This window comes from Ammospiza caudacuta, chromosome 2, assembly GCF_027887145.1.
Source record: "Ammospiza caudacuta isolate bAmmCau1 chromosome 2, bAmmCau1.pri, whole genome shotgun sequence".
Lineage (NCBI taxonomy): Eukaryota > Metazoa > Chordata > Aves > Passeriformes > Passerellidae > Ammospiza > Ammospiza caudacuta.
Window position 1 is genome coordinate 103,890,235 of NC_080594.1, and position 20,182 is coordinate 103,910,416.

Genomic DNA, 20,182 nt, shown 5'->3' on the forward strand with positions numbered 1-20,182 from the left:
CGGAGGGAAAATGTGAGACAGTAGTAAATGAACACTGTTCCTACTGAGCAGAGCTGTACATGAGTTAGTAGGGAAGATGCTGAATTGAAAAAGAAAGCTGAAAAGACATGAAAACATGGAAGCACTGCAGTTTGCAAACATGGTATTAGCTGCACTTTTCACAGAGCTGTTAATTAGATTGCCATGGTTCACAAGAATAGCTGGTGGATTGTATTGCCCTTAAGCATAATAAAAATAAAACAATTTAGATCTACCAGCAGGGAACAAATCACAAGTGAATAACAGAGATAGGAACTAGGGAAGGATGGGGAAGGAGCTTGCAATGGAGCCAGTGAATTTTGTGGTAAATTGTTTCGAGGGTCTCAAAAAATCTGTTCAGGAATAACAAATAAGTGGATGAATGAATCTACAGATGCAACTAAGATACAGTATCCCTTAAGATCTTTATAAAAGAGTTTTGGTTTGGTTTTTTATACAGTGATCCCATGTTTTTAATTAACAAAAGCAGGTCACAGTACCTTGGTACGCCTGATGTCAAATTGATCCCTTTCAAAGAGGGAGGAGTTTTTATGACAGGAATTTTATTATTCCACACCAGGCATAAAGTTTTAAGTTAATTCTCATTTTAGAAAGCTTTCCTTAGATTCAGAGAAAGTTGTTTAATACCAAATTCCAAAAAATTATCATCAGTTTTGTATTAATTACTTCCATAGCATCTGAAAAGAAATTGTTTGAACTAGAAATGTTAGGCTGAGCCTTTTTTAAAATAACTATTAACAATGCCATGATAAATAAAGGGGGATACTGCGTCCATATCAAAACAAAAGCTTTAACATCAAGAGCATGAATAAACTTACTTTAGCATCCTAAAACAAGACATGTCATGCAGCAGAAAAAAAAGCAGATAACAGTTAAGGCAGCCAACAAATTATTTTTCAACTGCTTTGCAAATATTTATTAGAAAAATAGTGTTGGTAAAACACAAAATTAAACACTTCAAACCTTGCAAATAACATCAGAATATTGTCTCTATCAGCCTTGACCATGTGGCACAAAATGATCAAGTTTACTATGATCATTCAGCTCGTGTATAAGGTGATTCAGCAGTGAAGGAACAAGCTATGATACTTTAAGTCAACTTCATTAGAAATCAGTCAGAGCTTGGAACAGGCATATTGAGATGGCTTCTAAAATCCAGAAGGAAATAAAAAATTGCAATAAAAAGGCAAGTTAAATCTGAAAACAAGATGCTTGGTGTATTAAAGATGTAGTGCTGGCTTGGTTTTTTTTCCCTCACAGATGCAATATTTAAATATTCTTAGAACTGCAGTGACCTAGACAAAGCCAGACAGGATGTCAGGATTAAAGATTTACATGTGTATTTTAACAAAACCCCAAAAGGAGGCACTGACTGAAGAAATGGCTGTGTAGCATTTCTAAAATAACTTTTTGTATTATATTCCCAGATTACTTTGTTGCATTCACTCTGGAAGACACACACCTCCCCTATCCACCAAGGTAAGGCATTTTACTCAAGAAATCCTATACTGTTAACTATGACACCAGAACTGAAGAGCATTCTACAAAAATACAACTTCTCAAGCATTTCAGGGTCTTAAAATATTTGAAATAAATTCACTTTTTAATTTTAAATTGATTGGACAGTAGTGGGCACTTATGAGTTACACCGGAGTGCAACAGGATATTTACAAAGTCACCTGAAAACAAGTTCTTTATAGCTGTGAAGAAATGCAGAGCAGTGCTGCCACTGTTTTTAGAGCAGTTTAGTGTTGTTGTTTTCACTGCCATTTCAAAGTCTGGGATGATTTTCAGCAGGCATAAACACTGCATTTCTTCAAGTAAATCAAGGTCACTAGCTAACCATTAAAAGCAACCTATTTCAAGGACACTAGCTACTGGTCCACAGATATATCACCCATAGAACTCAGACTTATTTTAATGTTTTTTATTACTAAAGCAGTAATCTTGAAACAGATGTGCCTTCCTCATCAACAATATAATCTCAAGGAACACCTAAAGGCTAATGTCTTTTGCTAGAAGAATAAATTCATTAAGTATTACCTTTAAGAAACAAATAGAAGGAATTATGTTTTGTTCACATTATTTGTTTTACTAAGTGTCAAACATTTTATCCAATTCTTAGGTAAAACATTCTGCAGTGCTATATACTACCTGCAGCTCAGAATCACCCAAGGCAAACAACAAATTTGAAATATCAGAACACAGATGAGGAAAAAAGTCATTCACATGAGACAAAAGTGCATGCAATACTTTATTTCAAACATGCCAGAAAAGCTAATTCATTACCTAGTCATTTAGAAGCAAGCAGCTGTATACAGATAACAAGAAAAACAGCATCTCATTACAGCTCAATGCACAGCATTTTAAGCCAACAGGCATGAAATAATGCAGGCTAAAGCAGCATTAACCAGACATCCAAACACATTGTTAATGTCTTACAGAAAAAAGGCAAACTTGGAAATGGAAAACCACTCCTATGATCTTGTTTTCTAAGATTTCAGAATGCTGCAAATCCAATCCAAATCTTTTGTCTAATCCCCTAAATCTCCCATTTTTTTGTCAGTTTAACATTTGGAAGGTAGTGCATTACCACATATAGTACAGGGAACTAGCTTGTTTGTGGTTTATTTTAGTAACTGCCTCCTTGATAATTCATGGAAACAATTTTCAGAATCAGCCCTGGTTTTAGGTTACAAGCAGGATGCATTACATGCCCTCTCACTGCCCACTTTTCAACTGAATGCATTTATATTTCCCTTTGTGGCAGTTCTCCCATACACAAGGCAGCCTGCATTTAAAACTGGAAATGCCAATTTAAGAAGGCATATTGCAAGAATACTGTTAACGGACTTGGATCTTTCCAACCCTAATCATTAATGGCTGGACTCAATAGGCTAAGAGGTCTTTTCCAACCTTAATGTTTCTATGATTCCATTATTCATTTGTCAAGCAATGGTATTGTACTCTCTTTCAGTGGCAGTAACTTAAATTACTCACAAGAGCATTCTGCACACTTAAATACTAATGTTTTAATTTCAGATTTACCCATCATTCTCTTTGACCTAATCAATTCTGCCCCTCTCCTTTTTGTAAGGTCAGTCACACTTTTTGTACCAGTCTTCAGAAAGGGATAGTGTTATTTGCACCTTTAATTAAGATGCATGGTCTACACAGAATTTAATTCAGCATCATTTAATACTTGTGTGTATACACATGTCACATGATACTTCTCCTTCACTACTTTCTCTGTAAGTCTTAATTTAAGAGTATGTTTAAATACCACCAGAACCTATTTAAAAGATAAATGTGGGTTGAGCAAAGTTACAATATAGGTATTGCAGTATATAGATGTTTAGCTCAGAAAATGCTACAGAACTCTTAAGCATAAGACTTCAAGCTTACACACAATAAAAAAGTTAAACCATATGGCAACAAGCACAAGTTTTGTTGAAATGAGACATGTGAAGAGACAACACTGTAAAACAGAGGGGGAAGAGGAAAGTACAACAGCAGAGAATGGTTGTGGCATTCTACTAGATTCAGGATGACTGGATTCAGCAAGCTGATGATAATGTTCTGTCATGAGTAAGTCACAGGTCTATCTCCTCTGAAATTCTGCATGCATGATGAATGAAGCCATTTAGTACACTGGTACATTAAAGTATTCATGACGTGGCTACAAAAGAAATGTACATATTCTTATACATAATAGAAAGGTGGACAGATATGCAAGAAAACAAAAATATTACCTTGCTATTGTATCTCTGACATTAAAAGGACATTTGATACAGAAATACAATATTGTATTTTTGACTACTCTAGATGTCCAGGGGGTGAGGGTAGTGGACAGAATCACTGTTTTACCCCCCCCATACTTGCATACTGTGTCCAACAACAGACAGAAAAACTTTGTATCATAAATACTTTTATTACATAAGCTCAGAGCTTCCTCTTAGCCAAAAAAAGTTTGAAGCTCCAGAGATGGGCCACCCCATCTATTACTTGTCTCTGCATCAGGCATTGACTGTTGGCTTCTGTCAGGGACAGGCACTGAGCTAAGTGGCATCTGACATCACCCACCACATCTGCTCTAATAAAACACACATTCAGAGGTACCAGGCCTCCAGAACATGGCTCTGAACACACCATTCCAGGGTAGTGCAGTGGTGGCATTACTGGTGACAAAAATTCCTTTTTTGAAATTCAGAGAGTCTGTTTAGAAAAATGGAGGCCTCTGATACACCTCTCAAAGCAAGCAAAGTTTTCTTTGCTTTTGGATTATGCTGCTGAACTCAACACACTCTTATATGAATGGCATGAACATTAGTATTCAATTTGCTGAAAGATGAGCTAGAAAGAAAGCAACACTCAATAATGCAGTCACAGTAATTGAGGAGCATCAGTCCCATATATGCAGAATTAACTTTTTCTGGGATGAAAACACACGAAACTCAACTCTCTGCATGTCAGTTTTCATCTTTGATCCTGTAACAATTACAATCTTCAATCTATTTTTGTATCCCACTTCCCAGAATGACAAAAGTTTTAAAACAGAACTGAGAAGAGTTCCCACGGACTTCTAAAACTGTCTCCTCTGTGCCATCTCATTTTATTTGCATGTCCAAGCTTGCATGTTTTAAATTCTATTCTCAAATCACAAAAAAGCACAACAAAAATATTCCAGAAGCTGCACAGTTTTTTATACTGTTTTTCCGTATCAGTAATATGAAGACCATGTCACAGTAGTTTAAATTACTTTGACAAGCTAACTACAAATCCAGAAGTTCACAAAATAATAGCACCTATATAACTCTGTGACAGTTATAAATAGGTTATATGATGCATGCTATAATTTTTAGATTGAAAAGAATTTGGTATATAATAAAAAATTACAAATGCAAATTTCAACACTTAACACCTCTCACGTGGACTAAGTAGAAATCATCAGTCTACATTAAAAACAAAATGCTGAGGCATTTTCCTAACTGGAAAAGGCATTGCATGGTAATAGTGTATGTTATTAGGGAGTTTTGACTAAAAAGAATAAAGTACTAAACTTAGAATTCCCACAGACAAATACTCCCAGAAAGATCCCTAGGGAAAACTTCTGCTTTACTTACACTGGTGACTGTTCATGAGAAGACAACTGAAGAACAGGCATACTGTAATAATCTAAAATGCCCAACTTCAATCTGGGTTATATATGAGTACACGATTCCCCTCTTCCTTGAAAAAAACTCATGTGTTCCAGTGTTTACCATTGGAAATGTGGAGCCATCAAAGTTGGAGTCTTCACTGAAATGTCTTTCAAATCTCCTAACAGATTTCTCCTTAACTTTACATTAGCTCTCTGGACAGAAAGAACAATAGCAGCTCATTCTTTTTTATGAAGCTGACTGCAACCCACTGTTGTATTAAAGGATTTTGTGTGTACACATTCTTAGGCATCCTCTTTGGCCTGGAAACACTGACCATGTCCCATTTTACATATCTGTAAACATCAACAAATAAGGCCGTGGCAGTGCTCACTTCATGTGAGCAAGTCCTTTCCCAATTTGCACAGACCCATAGTCTGGGTTATTCCCCACCCTGATTGTATTTTCAATGGTTTATACCTCGAGGAATTTGCTGTCTTTGATGTTAAAATCCTGGTACACAAAATTAGATGATTGACTCACATTACTATTGTGAGATCAGTGCCTCATCTTCACAGAAACTTATGGTTTACTGATAAACAAGACAGATGGTCAGACAACAATAGGAAGAATGTGCTTATTTCACTCCGATTTGGTTTACAGAATGTGTAAACATCAGCTGCAACTAGACTAGCAATAAACTGACCCTGTAGAAGTGAACCTGAAGGATTCAGTGGAAGACAACAGTAATGGAGACACAAAGTGATAACACAGCAATATTGAGGACAACTGGTGTTCCAGTGAGGCCTCTGTACCCACCAAGGACACCCAGGACCATCCCACACAAGGGTCTGGCACTGTGGGCAGCCTGACAAGCAACCAAAAGGAAAACGAAGTTTTGACAAATTGTTTGCCATCACAGAACTACAGCACCTCACAAGTTTCAACTCTGACTGAACTTTTTTTGTGCCTCCCCACTACACTGTCTCCAGAGCAGCTAGCCTGGTCTGAACACCAGAAAAGACAACATGGGGAAGGGACAGTTGTCAAATTCCACAACCAATATCTACACTACCTTGCTTTCCTTTGGTGGGAATGTACAGACCTCAAGGACATGCTTCACAGGCTCAGATGTTGTTTAAGATAACAATTTAGATCTAATATAAACTTATTGTTATAAGTTTATAACATAGTTGATCTAGAAGCTAGGGAAGAGACAATAGTATCCTTACAGTACAATGTAAGGGCAAACTAACATGAAATACACCTCTGAAAAATCATCACATAAAACTGGCTGTAAACCATTTATCTGACTTTAACACAAAGGTCTTAGATCCTAGTACTGCCAGAAAAGTAATAACTCTACAACACAATCTGCACATTGTGGAATTGCAGTATTTTAAAAGTTACTAGAATTAATCTTCTTCAAAACGACATCTGTGTTGACAACTCATTTTAAAAAGTTAATAATACTCTCTGAAATTGTCAGCCTGAGTCATTGGAAATTTTTTAAATTAGAAAAATGGTAGAGTTGATCTGAGCAAACAGAACTATTTAGCCAGTCCAACCCAACTGACATTTTCTCAGCCAACTCTGTCATGACCCAAACTAATTAAAAATCATAGCTAAAATAAAATTAGAAAGGACTTAATTTGATCCAGTCCCCCTAACAGTATACCTATAACTTTCCTGAGAGATATTTCATCTATTAAAGGCATCTAGTGATGCCATTTTATTGTGCCTCAGGCAATCTACTTAAATGCTAAATTGTCATCTCCACTGGAAAATTTGCCTAACATCTACCTTGAATTATTTACTTGCTGCAATTTAAGGTATTTTAAGTCTGTAGTGGACAAAAAACCTGTGCTATTTACTCAGGCAAGACAGAGAAAAGAAATTCTTTATGTCTATACCAAACTGTCTCAAGTTCAGCGTGTTGCAGGGCTGCCATTTCACTGATGACATCTCATAGCAGCGACACAGATTTCATCAACACTTTGCTCAACTTCTTTTCCAAGGAAAGTTTGCTTAGGTTATTATTTTAACTTCTTTCCCATCAAACCCAGCACAAAGTCTGGGAAGGCAAGCCATGTTCAACTGCACACAAAAATTACAATTGCCACCATTTGATAAAGACTTGGCTTTCTTCCTCATTTAGCACCTAACAAAACCCTAGCTCAAACAACATACAAGATGGGGGTCCATGGAGTGCATGAAAGTTTGGGAAAAATTCTATAGAAGCAGGCTATGGGGAAATCAAGGGCAGAGGCTGAGGACTTATGTTTAGAAACGTGAAGTTTTTACAGTAGGAAGAAATTCACGTTTAACAAGCACTTCCTCAGCAATGTTTCAAAAGCAATTACTTTTTCACTCTACTTCTGAATCATTATTAGGCAATATTTCTAATGAACGGCTGCTTTAGGAAATTGCTGCTGTTCACTTGCCTTTTCAAGGATTTCAAAACAGGAGAGTACCTGTTTCCCAATCTTTGGTTAGCTAACTGTTCAGAGACTTCTGTTAGAAAAATGGGTTTGGGTTGGAAGGGATATTTTAGATCATTTAGTTCCAACTCTTGTGCCATAGGCAGACACATTCCAATAGGCCAGGTTGCTCAGGGCACATCTAGTCTGGCCTTAGTATTTCCCACTAGGGCATTTTTATTACAAAATTCTAGTTTTATTTTCAAAGAAGACCCAAGTGTTATCTCAGAGAACCTAGAAACACTTACAAACATCTTCAAAGACAAGTATTAACTATAATGCTCTTACAAAAGAAGAACAAAAACCAAAAAAACCTACACGCAAACAAATAAAAAGAAGAATGCTTCATCAACTCCTAGTCAAGATCTTGTCTGCAGCTTTCTATACAGAGAAAACAAAAAATCTTCAAGATTTTTTTCAAACCAGTCAACAGAATTCTCAACTAGAATATGAAACAGCAAGTTGTCCAGCAAATATTATTCAGCAAAACACCCAAGCATATGCACAGACCAGCTCTAAAACATCACCTCAACAGAGCAGAGCAGAAGGGTATGAGAGCAGTGCCTGCCTCTCTCCCAGAAGCACTGCAAAGATCAGCTGAAGCTCTGGGCACTGTAACCCGGTAATAGCAGGTGCTTCCTGCCTCTGAGCTGCTGCTCTGATCTGCCAGCTCAGAGGTGATAATCGCTCTGGGGCTCTCCTCCACATGTGCCAATCAGTTGCTATGCAGCGAGCCAGGAACAATCGAGAGTCAGCCTTCAGCAGGAAGGATGGTTCTGAGAATCCGTCAGAGGCTCCACCTCGCCACCACAAAAACACAAATGCTTTGAGCACATATTACGGCTGAACACTTTGTATTGTGAAGTTAGAGCCAAAATTATTTAAAAAAAAAATCACTGAGCTTCCCATCAGATAATCTGATAGTGTCTGGATGTTTGGCAAACTGTCAAACTAGGCACATAAGGATTCATTAATGCTTTCTTTCAGCACTGCAGATACAGGTTTGCATCACTTATTCTCCTTTGCTCAAGGAAGCATTTCTTAAACTGCAGGACTGCTACCTTTGAAAAGCTGACCAGAATATACTGCTGCAACAAGCCATGTCACGTCCAATACTATTCAGCTTCCATGGCAATGGCATTTAAGCATCTCCCTTCCTGGCACTGCAGCACTCTGCATTCTTACAATTGTTTGGACAAATGTTTGCAGGCACAAGTTGTAAACACAGAAAAGAAAAGCTGCTGACTATATGTTTTTTAAAATAAACAATTTGAATTGGATCAGTTTAAATGGATCTGAAATCCAGTTCTAGAATTGTTGTATAAATAGCTTTTCTGGCACAAGGAAAGAGGGAGAGAAAGGACAGCTGAAAACTCCCAAAGTCAATACTGCTGCTGAAGCTCCTCACTACACTCATGACTCAGGCCAACAGCAGGGGTGCAGCACATGACAAGTAAATTAGACCCTACCTCTGCAGGCTGACTTGGGGGTTCACAGCAGACAGTGAGTCAGGACAAGATGTGTGGAACACTTGCTTTTTAAAGCACTTACATATTGTGATTCTTTAAAAAATAGGACATAATTTAAACTGTACTATCAACTTTAGCAAAGTCCTGGTTTGCCAAAAGCAGCTGCTTTTTACTTCCCTTTTCAATGCCACCGGTTTTCTCCTCCTGGCACTTCCCTCATGCTCCCTCTACATGAGCTCAAGTTTTGGCTAACAAGCTAGGAGCCCCAGAACCACAGGGCAAGCAGATCAACACAAAGGTGGGAGTGAGAATAGACCCAGCTTTCTCAACAACAGTCACTGTCAGCATGAGTTTGGGTGATGAGCATCATGCATCCCGACTCAACACCATGACTTTACCACTGTAAAAATGCTCTCCGTAGAAAACATAATTTCTACATGGAACAATTTGAATGTATATCAAGATTTCATGTGGTTTTTCAGTATTATGCAAGGCTTACTATAAATTTCACCACATTCTCTATAAAACCAACTACTTCTGAATATGTGGCTTATTACAACTGCCACATGGAACATGTAGTACTCAACACCCTAGATTACAGAAAATCTCTCTAAAAGAGAAAACAAAAAAAACAAGTTATACTCATTCTAGGCTTGGTTACGTCTCAGAGTAACAAGGATTAAAGTAATTTAAAGTTGTATAACCAATTAGTTAAACATCAGGTTAATCCAAACACCCAAGCTCTGAGCCAAACTCCTCCCCTTGCCCTAGGCAACCTCCTTTACCTCAGGAGATCTTTCTCTAACCCAGATGATCTTCATTCCTACACACAAACTGCAGCACCTTACTGCAGGCTAACTATTCCCCATCTCTGATTATGTGCAACCATCTATCTGTCCCTCTCCACTCAGCCCAGCAGATGCCATTTCTATTTCTCCATATTCTGAGGAACCTCAACAACCTTGTAAATTAGGATCTGAACACAGCAACTATTCCTTCACTCCTTCCAAGGAACAGTACAGGCCAAGAAGTAGCATTCCATGGGCATCAGATAATACAACTGTGTTTAATTTAATGGGGACAAAGCACATTTCTTCAAGCAAAACTATGCCCACACACAGAGATCTCCCAGGGAAATATTGTAGGCAAGTAAACTGGAGTCACACAGTTATCTAGGCCTGATTTGTATGTGTCAGAATTGGTCTTTGTAGCCATCTGAGACACAAAAAAAAAGATTAGGATTCCTAAGCTCTGTTCACAGCACAGGTGCTGAACAATGTAGGTAGCTTTTTAAAGTTCTAATCACAAGGAAAGTTTTACAAACACAGTTTCAATTCTAACCTCACCATAAGAATCACACTCTTTGTACATGAACTTGTTATCATGAAGAGCACAGAAAAAGCAATAAAATTGGGGGGGAAATGTAGAAAGTATCAAGCTTGAGCACTTAAGTCTTCTATGGCTCTATCATATACTAGGAAACTCTTAAATGGTAAAAATACCCATACACCAGCTCTGAATTTGGTTTTCAACATATTAGAAATATTTTTGCCTACTACATTTGTTTTATCTGGAAACTAAATCCTGGTATTTATAAAGCTACATATGAAATTAGATCTGTTACCACAGTTCCACAGTACAAAAGCCAATCTGTTTACTGAACTACTTGTTTATCATTATATCAAATAAGTAGCAGACTAATTAAGTTTTTCCTAGCAAATCATTTTTGTGTATGTTTTAAACTTGCTTTATGCAAATTAAAATCTTACCTTTATTAGTAGGACTGCCACAACGTATTCCACTTATGCTTTGGACAAAAATATGTTGCAATGCACTATATATGCAAATAAGCTTTGTTCTGTCATGCAGCATCCGGCATTTTGATACACAGTCAATTGCAGCAGCACCCAATCTTTTTAGGGCCCATTTTCTTTGCATAGCAGATGTAAACAGCTCATTTTCCAATAAATACATGTTCATATGGGCTGATTGTAAGTAAACAAAGCCAAACATCTGTTTAGTTATTAGCTTTGGTATCCATTTCTCTAACTTGCATTATCCCACTTAATTACCAACACCAAAGAAAGCCAGTAGAAGTCAGAGATTTCAAGTTGATGCAGTTAGTATGTAAAAGAAAAATAAAAGGAAACACTCAAAGCACTCTTCAAAGACCATCATGCAAGTGTTGCAGAAAGTTAAGCCCATCACCCATTTTCTGTTTACCCTTGCAAGGACTTAATTACACGTGCAGCACTCTTTGCATAGCACCCATTTAATCCATGCCACCAAAATGGTAAACTTGGTAGTTACCAATCATTTAGATGGGGTCAAAAGGGCTAATGCCTTAGATTGCTCTTAATCATAAGATATCCTCAGACAAACCTCCCCAGTCTTCATTCTGGCTCTACAAACAAAATCAAGCAGCAGTGAAAATGTAGTATCAACTACTAAATGAAAAAAAAAAAAGGCAAATAAAAACTCAACATCCACCCAATCATGTACAGCTTATTTACATTTAAAATAAGACTTAAAAATATTCTAAACAATATACAAAAGTAAATTCAGTTATTTCACTTAAATCTGTTTCAGCTGTTATTCTTTAGATTAATACTATTTCAAGAGGTTTTCCTAAAAGTCCACTGTTAAGAAAGCAAATACAATTGCACCAGAAGAAAACATCTATTCAAAGATTTCAAGGAGACGCATCAGAAAAACTCTGAAGTTTACTTTTCATTTCTCAACCGGGTACAGAATACTGGTACCTTAAAAGAGTATGTTGTAAAGACTTCTTTAGAAAGCTTCAGTTGTGCATGAAGGAATTTTAATTCAAAGATTTTACTTTTTTAAAGAGCAGTTGTTCATTACTGGAACAGATTAAAAGCATAATAGAATACAAAATTTACATATATTTCACTCAGTGATTAACTGTCACACAGTATTATTATTAACATAAATAATAAGACTTGTTTCATGAAGAAGTTTCATTCAACCTATCATCTTTGAAGTAATGTAACAATTTAATTCAAAATTCATATTTATTAAGTCACCATTGTTACTTGCTGAGTAGTCACTTTCATGTTGTATTACTTAGTGCAAAAAGTTCAACATTTTCACTTGAATCAATCCATCTGTTAATCAAACATACTTAGAATTCTCAAAGAGTTGTGAACAATAGGTCTTCTCAGATTATTTTTTGCCTTTTAATATCAAATTTTCAGCCTTTATAAAACATAATATACACACTTTTATTGTATCTTGATATCCATCACCAGAACTACTACTGTTTCTAGACAGCTTGGCAACAAAAAATATAGCTTCTCCTTTAAAAATAAATAAAAGACCTAAAACATACCAGCAACGTGCCCCAACATCTGTACAACACACAGAGAAGACCACAAAGAAATGAGAATCTAAAACCAAACACAACAGGATGCCTCCTGGGGACATTTGTACTCATTTCACCTAATATTCTCTGGCACTCTAAGACCATCTCACAGGTAGTGAGAATTCTAGGAAAGGGTAGTAGCACTGCAACATGATACATCATCTCAGACAACAAAGTAAAAATGGAATTTTCTCCTCACAATCTCAAGATCCAAACATCAACATTGATCTTTTCAACATCCTGCCACATCCAATGAACTTGTTCTATTAAAATGCAGATTAATGTGAGCATTCAGAAAGAGCACCTGATTTTGAAAATAAGATACTCCTTACTCCTGAGCAGCTTCTGCAATTGTTCACTGGATTTACTATGCTAATTGATGAGCAGCACATGACTAAACTCCTGAAAACAGCTATGGCACATGCAGCAGTGCTAAAATTCTCATTGCATCACCCTGACACAGTGCTTCTATTGCTGAGAACAGGACAATGTCTCTGGAAAAGAATCTATCAGTTGAATGTACAGAATAAATACATCCTTATTAGAATTATAATCTACAAAAAGTTCAGTGTATTGTTAATATACCCTCAACAGTGCTACAAGAATTGCTTATATCAACAAATGATCAGGTTCACAGTTTGCAAACTGATCAGTAATGGCATTCACATCAGAGAGGGTACTGGATAGTTAGGAGACAGCAAGGACTGCCTATGCTAATTTGTCTTTTTTTTAGTTGAAACTTTCTGATGTTTCAATTTGCAAAGCTAAATGAATGCATATTTAACACTTATGAAAGACTTCTTCAACTTGTTGAGTCTTAACATCTTCTAATTTTGATTTCTTTGATGTAATAGAATTAGTCACATCTTACATACATACACACTTGAAGAAACAACAAAAAAAAAATCAGACTGAGCAAGGGAAAAGCTCAAAGCATAGTAATGCTAACTTCCTGGATACTCTGCCGCTTTTTCAAGAAGATATTTAAATCTTAAAATGTTAACCTCCTCTTCCCCCATTACTATTTGGGAAAAAGAGATGCAGGTTCTACTGTTCATTTTCTAGAATATTTTCTATTGCTTTAAACATGAAAGTGTAATTTGGTCAGTATTTACAGGAAAGCCTACTCTGCAATGCAAGGAGGACAGTTTAAAATTATCTATTAAAAATACAGAAATATCAAGGTTTACAGACCTGTCTGCTACAATTAAATTCAGAAACCTTTAGAGGTTTGTTCCTAAGAGCTGCATGCAACTCTCCAGGTGGGGTCTCACCAGGGCAGGGCAGAAGGGCAGAATGCTCTCCCCTGACCTGCTACTGATGCAGCCCTGGGCAGAACTGGCTTTCTGGGCTGCACACACACATTGCCAGGTCATGTCCGGCCTCTCATCCATCAACACCCCCAAATCCCTCTCAGCTGCTCTTGACCTGTTTCACCCTCCAGCCTGTAGAGATACCAGGGATTGCCTTGAGCCAGGTGCAGCATCTTGTACTTGATCTTGTAGAACTTGCTGGGATTCCTAGGGGCCCACTTCTCCAGCTTTGCCATCCAGGTCCCTCTGGATGGCGTCCCATCCTTCATGAGTGTCAACTGCACCACTCGGCTTGGTGTCACCTGCCAATTTATTGAGGGTGCACTCAATCCCTCTATGTCACTAACCAAGATATCAAACAGCACTGGTCCCATTGCTGACCCCTGAGGAACACCACTGAAATGCATCAGGACCCCGAGCCATTGACTCCTATCCTTTGGATGTAACTGTCCCATCAAATCCACCCCTCTTGAATTTAGAGAGAGCAATGCTATGGGGAACTGTGCCCAGATAAATGACATCTGTAGCCCTCCCCTGGCCCACTGACAGAGTTGCTGCATTATAAAAGGCCAGCCCAGAGAAGGGGTTGGCAGGACTTGCCCTTGGTGGAGCCACGCTGGCTTCCACGTGCCCTAGCACAGCTCCTAAGAGGATCTGGTCCATGATCCTTCCAGGTATGGACAGAAGTCAGGATGACAGCTTGGTAGTTTCCAGTCCTCCTTTCTACCCTTTTTGAAATGGGTACAAAGCTTCCCTCTTCCCAGTCACCAGGGACTGCCTCTGATTGCCATGACTTTTTTGAGTGTCATGCAGAGTGCCAAACACTCTAACAGCACTGTAACCCCTTTCTTCTATAAATACATCTCCAGAGACTCAGTTCTGAAATGCATTTTACAAAAGCATCAGCTACCAAAACACTACAACCTGTTCTTCTGTGAGTTGGGAGGGATTCCAAATCCATAAAAATCATAGCTATTTCCTAATCCCTAAATAATTAACTAAAAATCTATCATTTCTCATTCACAGTAACTCTCATAGGTCGATATATATATATGTATCTTCTAAAATGTAAATGTAGATCATTATCTGTGCCTAAAATCAAGCAGATGCATGTCTTAAAATTGCAGTGACCAACTGATCAACAAAGCTGACCACCTGAAAGTGAGACTGAAGTTATATGTGAAGAGAAGATGGCAGTCAAGGCAGTTGGATCTCCATGATAATAAAGACTTCATTATTCATTCTTGTTTCACATTCAGGGGAACACAGGGACAGCCAAGGCAAATAATGCCACTGCCAACTGAGGAAGGCAGTCCATTTCAACAGTTCATATTTAAGAAAAAACATTAAGTGAAGACTGAATTAATTGCATTCATTGTGGTCAGTTTCTCAGGCAAATGGTAATAAAAAGATGCTTACAAAGGCTGTTTCCTAAATCAAACAAAATCCCTTATACTCACTCCCACCCACTGGAGGCATAAATATAAGAATTTTAACAGTGCTAATGACAAAATGAAGGAGTTTTGGCACATCTCAAGAACAACCTAATATCTACTATTATGCATACTTTCAAACCTATGGTTTCCAATAAGCACATTTCATCTCTAATAAGAAAATTCTCATAGCATATGCAGGAAATTCACCAGAGTTTCATTTCCAAAGATGCTCATTCTAAACCCAAAAGCTTAAATCCATGCAGCAACCCTAAGCATCTGAGGCAAGTCAGCCAGCATGAACACTGTCAGCACCCTTCTGGATATAGGATGAGGCAAGGGTTTGAAAGCAAAGAAAATAAGGTTAATTGATAGCTTATCTCTTATTCTTCATGTGGAAGGACTAGTAAATACTGCCTGAGGCCAAACTGCAAGAGCCTAAGAAAAAAAACATTCACATAGCTTTTAAGTTTTTGATCATTACTGAAGTAGTGACACAAACAAGCAAGTCTGATTTGTGGAGACTTGTTGGCCTTTTTATTTAGAAACCTCTTAAAAAATATGTATTTTTAAGTATTTAGATGTTCTGCAACCAAGTATTAAAAATTACACAAAAAATCCTACAAAAGAACAGTGGTGAACAAAATGGGGATGATTTCCAAAATACTTTTCTAAAATTTACCTAGGATAATCAACAAAAACCATTTTCATTCATAGCAAATGTTTAGGAAATTTTTCCTACTTCAAATTAAGAGGAGCAAGTCTCTACAGATTTGCTTTAAAATATATACATGACTGCTCTGTTTAAATATTATAATTATTGACTCCTTAATTTCAACATTTTAGCACAGGAAACGACCACAAACCTCCAAGCACCATACTGAACTACTGAAGCCATCCAAAATAGCACAGAGCAATTAGACGTTTGAGAGAAATAAATCAAAATCTCTCTTTTGTATAGAACATCTATCATTGGTAGTTTCACGCCTTAAAAATCTCAAGTGTCACAAAATGATGCACAGGCTCATCTTTTAGCTGTTTCACACATCCCATGTATATATTTAATTCATGCAACACCACACTGCATCTACCAATTTCTTCAGTATAATTGAGTTGTTCACACAAGCAAAAACCACCTTTTCAGCAGTGCATGCCTTTGTAATCAGTAGTTAAGTATTAAAATCTCTCTAGCAAACAAGATACAAAATCATCAGCATTCTTTTGAAGAGAAACATTTCTACAATAGAGAGACAAGGAAGAATGGAAGCACTGGAGTTAATTACCTTTTACTACCCTTCATCTGGGTACCACTGCCAATATTGATGACTGACTGCTGTAAGTTATCAGGTGGTAATAAATATGGGGGAGGGGTTAGGGAATGAATACTTGAACTAAGTACACTCCTGAAGAACTAACAAGAATGTGAAGGTGAGAGGGATTTAACAAGCTGGTGTGTTTCCATCACACAAACTGCAGCAGTTAGTGAAGGGAGCTCACAGCACCAAGAACTTTGACAAACTGAAGTAGGTGCTCAGACGTGGAAGTACATCCTGGAAAACTTCAACAGAAAGTAGAAGTAGGCAAGGCTACTTAAGAACTAATTCACTACTCAGCAATTTGTGCCTCAGTGTATTTCCTCTTAGCATTACACCAACAGTCACTTAATGGATCTGTAATGATTTTCTTTTGGGTAAGTATTCTTTACAGCTCTTCATCTTTAAGGTACTTCAGACACCAATGCCTGCAGCATTATTAATTAAAAATGTTGTGTACTCCATTAATAATATTGTGTATTTATCTATATATGTGTATGTGTGTACACATATATATATTTGGCAATATGAGTATTCAGGGCCAAATAATTACTTTGTTGCACATAATTAAAATCTGAATAGTCAAAAACAAATATATGACAAACGTGCTAGAAATATGCTTTGCATTTGGTCACACCATGTTTCAGTCTGGTAGTTCTGGAGTCTTCTGGGAAGCAGGTATTAACTCAAAATACTAAAAATTCTCCACATGTGAGAAACTTATTTTAACAACTCTCTTCATCAAACCCAGCATTTACATAGCAGCAGTTGATACAAAACCAAATTTCCATAGAAAATAGTCCAAATTTATTGGAAGCTCAATTTAATTTGAACCCTGACTTTTACAGGGTTTATAAACTAAAATACAGGTATAGGGAGTAGTGTTATACAGTCAATACAACTAAGAATGAAAAACACAGAAGCCCAACATAGGACTCCAGCAGTGCTGTGATAAACTGCTACATTTCAAGTTAATCAGAATTATTTAATAAACATTGACAACTCAAAATCTCCTAAAGATGGGGAAAGGAAGGGTAGTCAGAGTAAAGCTACCAGGGTTAAGGAAAAGTCTCACATTGAAAAAGTGGTATTTCCCTTGGCTTAAGATTTTTAACTTGAAGCTATATTAATATGAAATTTTATTCTCTGTAAAAAGAGAATGTTTGTTGCTTGGAACGAAAAATAGTAATGAATTCCTAGAAATGTATTTTTCTTTAGACCAGCCCACACTCAAAAGTAGTGAAAATAAAGTTCAAAAACAGTAACAATGAGAAAGAATATAGTTATTTTACTTTATGTACAATTAACTGAATTTGCAGGAGACAAACTGGAATATATAACTAATCTGCTACATATGTTTTCATATAAAGAGCAAAAGATTTTAAAAGAATGAACACATCATTTTTGTCCCCTCTTTGTAAACTGCAACAGGATTTCTGGTTAAGATAATTCCTACAAAGAGTAAAGAGGACTTAAATTGAATCAGAACACAAGAAGTAAATAAGTGCATGTATTTCCTTTCTAGAAAAATAGGGTAGCAAATCTGTGTGTAATGGCGGACCTTGCTCATGACAAGAACTTTAATGTGTAGTGGATCTGCATGTATTCTGAAGGGATTAAAAAAACAACAGCTACCATGGTAAAGAACACCTTGTGCTTCCCCATCCTACTAATACTATGTCCAACAAAAGACTACCAAGTGGAACACAGAAGGCTTGTAAAAGAATTAAGCAACTAATTCATAGGACAAAATAACAAACTGAAGGTTCATGTAGGGGTAATAGAGTAACTTGGATCTATATAGCACCTAAACTGTAAACCTCAGTAGACTTTAAAAAATAAAGGTGAACCATCACTGTTTAAAACATATGTTCACTGATTTGCACACAAGACTTGATGATTCCCCCAGCACACCAGAATTTTTGATTCACATTCAGACAGACATTCAAGGACCTTAACAATGTACATTTCAGTAAGGAAAAAAATAAAAAACAAACAAAATCAGATAAACCCAAAATAACCAGCACAGGATGGAGAAATATGGAGAAATTATATTAAGTTTTTCTATACCATTGAACACCTTCACATCAAATGTTTTTTTTTTTTCAAAATGGTAGACATGCAATCCATCATTCTTCAGTGATAATAACAAACAACAAAAGCATTCAAAGTGAAAAAAACAATGTTCTTATACTTTATTTTGTATGTTTCTATGGCACTACTATTACTGCTTTGTCAGCTTGGAAATGTTCCACGGTAAGCAGCCTACAGCAGAAAAGCAGGTCTAAGAACTATATCAGAACTATACCTGAACAAGTCTCAAAGAAGAGAGTCTAGCTTCTGGATTTCAGCAATGAAAAAGTAAAGAAGTGAACATGCATCAGGTACGAGAAAAAAATTAATGGTTAATAAATAAAAAGAAGGAATGAAAGACACATGAACAACACTAAGTTAAATGAACATGATACAATTATCTAGGTACAAACACAGAACAGCCACTTGCATTTACTAGCAGAACATGAAGTCACAGTAGGTTACAAAGTCAACATGCCAAACCAAACAAAAAGAGCAGCTAACATCATCCTTTTGCACACTTAGGACAACCAGCTGAAACTACATGCTAGGCATGCTACAAAATACCTTCTAGAAGCTTAGAGGAACAGGAGGTTTCTGAGTCCCAGCCTACCATGCTGACACTTTGGCCAGAGAAGCTGGATGTGCTTACCTCCTGTAAGAGATCTGCTTGTTCGATGGCTTTAAGAACATTTTTCTTGGATGTCTCCTGAACTTCCCCTCCTAAAAGGAACTCATCCAAAATGAAATAGGCTTTTTCAAAATTGAAGATGATATCAAGTTCACAGACCTAAAAAGAACATCAGGCATTATTGCAAAGTGGAAGGACACTCTCACTTGAGGTATATCCTCTCACAAAACTTGTTCACAGCTTCACCAAACTTTACCAAATCAAGATGTTAGCCTAAGGCTGCAACCTTGTAAGGACTGGGGCAATAATAAAAACCATATCTCGAAGGGAAAAAAAAAAATCAGACTTTTTCTTCAGTTAAAAACAGCTACAGCAACCTCTGAAAAAAGCTTTCACTGTTAAAAAGGCTTCAATGCACAGCAGTCTGTAAGGCACAGCTCCTCAAGACACAAGAGAATATTCCCTATAGAAGTTCTCTTGTTGCCTGCAGTATGCAGAGGCAGCTCACACAGTCTTACAGAGAGATATGAAAATAAATAATCTCAGATTTCTTGTTCAGTCTGCATTTCATAGTCAGAAGGACTATGAAGGAAGGCAGAATGAGCAGCAGTTTTTCTAGGAGTGTTCATGTACATTGCTGTAGCAGTTTGTGTTTGCTGTCTGGGTAAGCAGATGTCCCTCACACCTTTGCTTACCATTCCTGCCACTTCACAACCAACTGCCTCCTCTGGAAGCACATGTAAGAGGTGCTCACACTAAAGCAGTGCCAGGGGAAGAAAAGCTTCCCGTTAAGAGTAAGATTTTATCTGACCCAAGTGAGACTACTGTAAAATGAAACAAATACAGGCAATTAGCACCAGATTAGTGGAAGTCCTATAAATCAATAATTTAATTTTGTATTTTAATAG

The 20,182-nt window shown here is 37.1% G+C and overlaps 1 protein-coding gene across 5 annotated transcripts in view; it reads right to left on the bottom strand.

Annotated features, from left to right (window-relative positions):
* AP1S2 (adaptor related protein complex 1 subunit sigma 2) overlaps positions 1-20,182 on the bottom strand; it is a 31,177-nt gene that overhangs the window by 2,315 nt on the left and 8,680 nt on the right. For 2 of the 5 annotated variants that reach the window (XM_058800202.1, XM_058800201.1), the window contains exon 4: positions 19,296-19,433. In XM_058800202.1, coding sequence (XP_058656185.1) covers positions 19,296-19,433 — 138 coding nt within the window. Of the gene's footprint in view, positions 1-8; positions 3,719-11,093; positions 11,112-11,436; positions 11,531-19,295; positions 19,434-20,182 lie in introns of those variants that run through there. The other 3 variants (XM_058800204.1, XM_058800203.1, XM_058800205.1) reach the window with 3 other exon arrangements.